Source organism: Daucus carota, chromosome 8 (genome assembly GCF_001625215.2).
Source record: "Daucus carota subsp. sativus chromosome 8, DH1 v3.0, whole genome shotgun sequence".
Lineage (NCBI taxonomy): Eukaryota > Viridiplantae > Streptophyta > Magnoliopsida > Apiales > Apiaceae > Daucus > Daucus carota.
Genome location: NC_030388.2, coordinates 5,130,532 through 5,136,946, shown reverse-complemented (window position 1 = coordinate 5,136,946; position 6,415 = coordinate 5,130,532). Strand labels below are relative to the sequence as shown.

The following is a 6,415-nucleotide window of genomic DNA, read 5'->3' as shown; positions in this document are numbered from 1 at the left end:
ATATATAAATAATATATTTTATTTCTTTTATATTCGACAAAACTAAGTCAAATACAATATCCCACTTGACATTTTGATAAATATCTTTTTCCTCGCTCCCACATTTTTAAGAGTGTATGACAATCCAAACATAACAAATTAAAAATATTTTTACTCCAATCAATTAAACGTGTGTCACAAATATTTTAGTAACAATACTTGATATCAAAATATTCATTCATATGTTAAAATATCCATCATTATCATTTTCAACTTTTATAAATACATTCATGTTTCTTGTATCCCAACTTCTACTCTACAAAAATTAAACATTAAACCCGAGGTTAAATTCTCATTATTAATATCACAATCGATATTTACACAATAATAAAAAAAGGTTTTAAACACGTCTTCCTGATATACCAATTTATACAACATATTTTTAAGTACTTGAGCATGATCCTCTTTACTTCTTTTCTTAGGGGTCATCCAAAATTAATTATACAATTTACTTACAAGACTTACTAAATATGCCAAGTCAAGTTAATCAATTAAAAATGAATCATCAAATTCAGACTACTTACATATATTATACATTTAATATTTCTTTTTTCCGCATAAATCAATTTCCATCAATTTCAATGGGGATTGATGTTGGACTGCAATTTTGCATCCTAAAATGATCAAGTATTTATTTTAAATAAATTCTTAATTCGAACTCAACTTTCGAATTCTGAAAGAAAAACTCAACATTCAAATGTATTCTATCATTTGATCCGGATATCCCGAACTAGGGGTGTTCGCGGTGCGTGCGGTGCGATTTTTTTTTAAAACCGCAAACCAATCCTCACATGCGGTTTGAGAAAATTCGTAAACCGCAACCGCACCACGTAATATAAAAACCGAGTAAACCACACCACAAAATTGCGGTGCGGTTTGTGTGGTTTACACATTCAAAGAATTTATACTTTTGAATTAAAATATAAAAATAATTTTAAACTATATGTATTTAAAAATTTAGAGTTATGTTACTCATCAAAAGAAATATAAACTAAAATATAAGTATGATAAAGATGAAAAGATTTCAACACTAACAAATTTTTCATTGGAAAACAGATATAATTATAATATTTATTTGTCGTCTTAGAAATAACCTAAAATTATTAAAATTAAGTTAAGTAACTTGAATATATATACACACATATAGGAGATAACATCGTAATAAATAATTAATCTATATAATATAAATATTTGTAATTATATATTATATATTTTTAATATTTGAAAATAGTGGTGCGGTGCGGTTTGAACCGCACACGTATAATTTCAAACCGCAACCCACACCGCACCGCGCGATTTGTTAAAATTTCAACCCGCAACCGCACCACGAATATGAAAAACCGCATTTTGCGGTGTGGTGCGGAGCGGTGCGGGCGATTTATGCGATGTGAGCGGTTTGATGAACACCCCTATCCCGAACACATAAAATTTGCCCAATTTCTCATTTCAAAATTCCAAACTAACTTCCATTTCTAATTTTTTTTCGTGACATAAAAATTCGCAACTAAGCAAGTGTCAATTTAAAAAGACTAATTATCTAGTTGGTTACTGAGGTGGTGAAGTGGCTTATCGTATCAAGTTGGTCACTAAAATGACCAAAAATATCATACAAAGTATCTTGAAATATGAGTTTAACTAGTATAAATATTATTTATAGAGTTTTACACATTATTTTGAAATGTCTAAAAGGTTATGACTTCTAATATTTACGATAATATATTTAGATTTTATCAAGTTTATAATAAAAAATAAATAATAAATAAACTTGAAAAAATTTAGGATATTTTGTTGAAAAATTAATCCAAAAATTTTCCAGTGATGCTTTATATTATTGGGACAACCCCTTCAAAACTTATTCTTGATACACATCTCTTCTTGTACTATCCTATATTTTATAATAAATTTTTATATACACTCTTTTTCTCTCTCTATGATAAAGAAGAATTTTTAATAAAATAATAAACATATAACACATATTGTTGGAGTTGATGTTAGTTAAATCTATTATAAATTTTTAGAGACATAAATTTTTATATTATATTTAGTGCTTCAATTAAGATATTATTGGACTCGCTCTAACAAATTGTTATTGTCAACGTCTTCGTCATTAGAATTTTAAATACTGAGAAAGCGATATGACCTCTCCAATTACATAAAAATCACGAAAGATTATTGCATAATGGACTAAACTAAAATCAGTGTTTTAAAAAGCGCATTAAGCGGCCGCTTAAGCGGCCGCCTAAGCGGAATCGGCCCTAAAACGTCTCGATTTTGTATTAAGCGGGTTCTTAAGCGTTTTTGAAAATTAAGCGGACTATTAAGCGGATTAAGCGGTCGTTAAGCGGATTAAACGGTACTTAAGCGGTCAAAATGATTTTGACTTGCTAATTTTTCAGTTTTAAAATATTTTTTTTATATAATATAACTATAATTATATTAAAAAATTAAAAAATATATATATTATTAAAATTTTAAATTCTTACCACAATATAACATTATTTTTGAATATATTAATATTAAAATTAAATATTTAATTATATTTTATTAATCCGCTTATTGGCCGCTTAAGATTCCGCTTAAGCGTCCGCTTTACCGCTTAAGCGCTAGAAGGTCCTTCCACCGCCTAGAGCCGATTTGCGCTTTTCATAACACTGACTAAAATTAACCTGTTTCCAGGTTTCAACAAATGGAAAGTGGAAACCCTACTTAATATATATAATAGAGTCAAACTCACCTTTATGGCTAATACTTATGCGCAACCACAGAGAAACATGAATACGAAATACCTTAATCTGATTCACTCCTGACGGACAAATTTTGCATTTAAGAATCCGAATTTAGGAATAACATAGAGTAATCATACAATATTTAAAATAGGTGGAGCATACACTTTAACTTAAAATCCTAAAACCTATTTTAACTAAGATTCGTGAAATTTAGGAGCGCTTGAGTAATCTTAAAAAAGTGTTTCTTACTTGTAGTAAAGAATTGGACTAAAAGTAAGAACTAAATTAAAACTTATAAGTGATTAAATTGTTTGTAGAAGTCCTGCAACAAAAGTTAACATTCTTAACTTTTTATAAGTGCTTCAAATTTTTTACACAAACGGGTTAAGAAAAGTAGAAACCGACTTCTTATCGGAAGTAGGATGGGCCAAACTGGCACCTAGAGCCGAAGAGTGTGAGTGATTGAGAACTAATTTGGCGGTGTCTGGACTCAGATGATTTCAAGGTAAACCTCACCTGCATAGATTATTATAAAAGCTCACTCAACTTGCAATGTCATTTCGCTGCTGTCCAAGCGCAACATTCAAATCTTGATATACTCCCTCCGTCCCTTCCATTTTTTTACACTTTCATTTTTGAAATGTCTCATCCAATTCTTTACATTTCAAAACTTACCAAATATGGTCAATAGGTCCCACCACTTCTCCACTTTTCTTTTTTTTTCACACTTATTTTACTCCACTATCTCTTTTTTATACATTAAAAATCAACGGGTCCCACCACTTCACCCACTTTTCTTTCTCTTTTCAATTAATTTATTCATATTTCTTAACTTCCGTGCCCAACCCATTCGATAAGAAATGGGAGGGACGGAGGGAGTATAAAACAGATCTTACTTGTTCACAGTTTAATATAAGGTCTGCAAACACATTCTCACAAGCTATTGACCAATAGAAGGCAAGGTTTTGTCAATGTTCTTGTGCATTTTAAATTGCTGAAGAATATAACTAACCCGCTAAGTCCTCCAAGTGGCAGAAAACCCAGGCTTGTTCTACTAGCCACCAAAGATGTCACCCACAATAACAGGACAAACAGAACAAGTCATTAGTCCATGACATTATTCTAACATGGAACTTGTCGTCAAGAAATTTAAACGTAGCGAGGCCTTGATCGCAAAGGCGGATCTAAGAATAGGCACGAGGGACACGTGCCCTCCCTAATTTTGTTTGTTACATTTTTTCATCCTTCTAAATTTTTCAAAATTATAGAAGCGCCCCCACAAAATTTAAAAATATATAAGTGGTTTCCGGAAATTTTCTTGATGCCTCCAAAGTTTAAATCCTAGATCCGCCCCCGCTTGATTCCGTAAATAGGAATGAATATAAAGTCAATGTGAAGCCTGAGGTGCTGTAGAACTACATGGATATGACTCTACCTCCTCTGGTTTCCTCAGGCTTTCTTCCAGTAGGGTCTTTGCTGGAGTCATTGATTCACATCTCCAATGAAGTTGCATCAATTGAGAAATTTCCGGTTGTACAGGTTAAGAACGTGTCGATGATGATACGAAGGGTCAAGCTGCTTTCTTCATTGTTTCAAGAAATTCAGGAGACTAATGCCCCGCTTCCACCTTCATCAATTCTGTGTCTTACTGAGCTGTTTTCGGTGATCAGAAGGGTAAAATTATTGATAGATGGTTGTAAAGAAGGTAGCGCGTTGTGGAACCTCATGCAGACGGATCTTTTATCAAATCAATATCATGTAACAGTAAAAGAGATGGGAAGTGCGTTGGATATTTTACCTCTTAGCTTGCTTAAGATAACAATTGACACGAAAGAGCAAGTTGAACTTCTTCGCAAGCAAGCAAAGAGGGTTGAATTGTTTGTTGAGCCTGGAGAGATTCAGAGACGCGAGGAGCTTTTCCTAATGATGGGTAGCTATCGTGACAGGAACAAGAGAAACACGGGTTTAGATGATTTTAACAGAGTGAAAGAGATATTGATCAGCATTGGTGTGAGAAGTCCATTGGATTTTGAGGAGGAGATTTCGAAGCTTGAGGCTGAAGCAGAGAAGCAGGCAGGAACAGGTGGCCTTATCGTCGTTTCCAACATCAACAATCTTATGTCTCTGATTTCCTTGTCAAAATCCATGATTTTTAGTAGGGAGAACAAAGAGAAAATCCCGGAGGATCTGAAGCAATCTTCAGCATCAAATTGGCAACACGAGCACTCTTCGTCGTCTCAGTCGTCATTCAACATCCCTGATGAGTACCGTTGCCCAATTTCACTAGACTTGATGAGAGATCCGGTGATAGTAGCATCAGGACACACTTATGATCGAAACTCAATTGCCCAGTGGATTAATACAGGGCATCACACGTGCCCTAAGAGCGGGCAGAGACTAATTCATATGGCATTGATCCCCAATTATGCACTCAAGAGCCTTATACACCAATGGTGTGAAGAGAACAATATAACGATACGTGAATCGACTTCCTCTCCTCCAGACTTGGACCGGAGCAGTGGCAAGAGAGAGTTACAAGATAAAGCTGTCGATCATATCTCTGCCACAAAAACCGCAAGTGATGCAGTTAAGATGACCGCAGAATTCCTTGTGGGCAAACTAGCAACCGGATCACCAGACATCCAAAGACAAGCTGCATACGAGCTCCGTTTACTAGCAAAAACTGGTATGGAAAACCGCAGAATGATTGCAGAAGCCGGAGCCATACCGTTTCTGGTCACACTGCTAGGCTCCCCTGATTCAAGAATCCAGGGGAATGCAGTCACTGCATTACTAAACCTTTCTATATTCGACAACAACAAGATACTAATAATGTCTGCAGGTTCACTTGACAGCATAATACACGTGCTTCTTTCGGGGAAAACCATGGAGGCCAGAGAAAACGCAGCAGCAACGATCTTCAGCTTGTCGATGGTTGATGATTACAAGGTACTCATTGGCGGACATCCAAAAGCAATTCCCGCTTTGGTGGAACTTCTCATAGATGGAACTACAGCTGGGAAAAGGGATGCTGCAACCGCGCTTTTCAATCTTGCCGTTTACAACATAAACAAGTCATGTGTTGCGGTTTCTGGGGCCATTCCCTTGCTCATTGAGCTCTTGATGGATGACAAGGCAGGGATAACTGATGATGCATTGGCAGTTCTTGCACTGCTTTTGGGGTGCTCTGAAGGACTAGAAGAAATTAAAAAGAGCAGAGTATTGGTGCCTCTTCTTATTGATTTGTTAAGATATGGATCCCCCAAGGGCAAGGAAAATTCTATAACACTTCTTTTAGGACTATGTAAAGATAGTGGTGAGGAAGTTGCAAGGAGATTATTGATGAATCCAAGGAGCATTCCTTCTCTGCAAAGCTTGGCTGCTGATGGATCTTTAAAGGCTCGAAGAAAGGCTGATGCTCTGCTCAGATTGCTCAATAGATGTTGCTTCCAGTCTTGATTTCCTGTCAGATAAAAGTCACAGCTGAGTCTAAACAAAATTAATAGCTGAGGAAGAGAGAAATGTAAATTTATGGAGATATTTCTATTGATAATGGATTTGTATTTGTGCATCTCTGTCTTTGGACTTCCTTTCATATTCATCCACCTATTAATTGCTAAACGCAAATCAAATCAAATCGGGAAAAACTC

General features: G+C 35.0%; 1 protein-coding gene across 2 annotated transcripts; it reads left to right on the top strand.

Annotated features, from left to right (window-relative positions):
• Window positions 1-3,971: 3,971 nt before the first annotated feature.
• Window positions 3,972-6,324, top strand: LOC108199031 (U-box domain-containing protein 1). 2 transcript variants are annotated; one of them, XM_017366794.2, is made up of 2 exons: window positions 3,972-5,451; window positions 5,608-6,324. In XM_017366794.2, the coding sequence occupies exons 1-2, from the start codon at window positions 4,185-4,187 to the stop codon at window positions 6,222-6,224; spliced, it is 1,884 nt and encodes a 627-aa protein (XP_017222283.1). In that variant the 5' UTR covers window positions 3,972-4,184; the 3' UTR covers window positions 6,225-6,324. The 2 variants fall into 2 exon arrangements, with proteins under 2 accessions (XP_017222283.1, XP_017222282.1); XM_017366793.2 differs by having other exon boundaries at window positions 3,974-6,324.
• Window positions 6,325-6,415: the final 91 nt, after the last annotated feature.

Bases quoted from the DNA above. Each gene is read 5' to 3' on its own strand.
- LOC108199031 (XM_017366793.2), top strand. From the start codon at position 4,185: ATGGATATGACTCTACCTCCTCTGGTTTCCTCAGGCTTTCTTCCAGTA.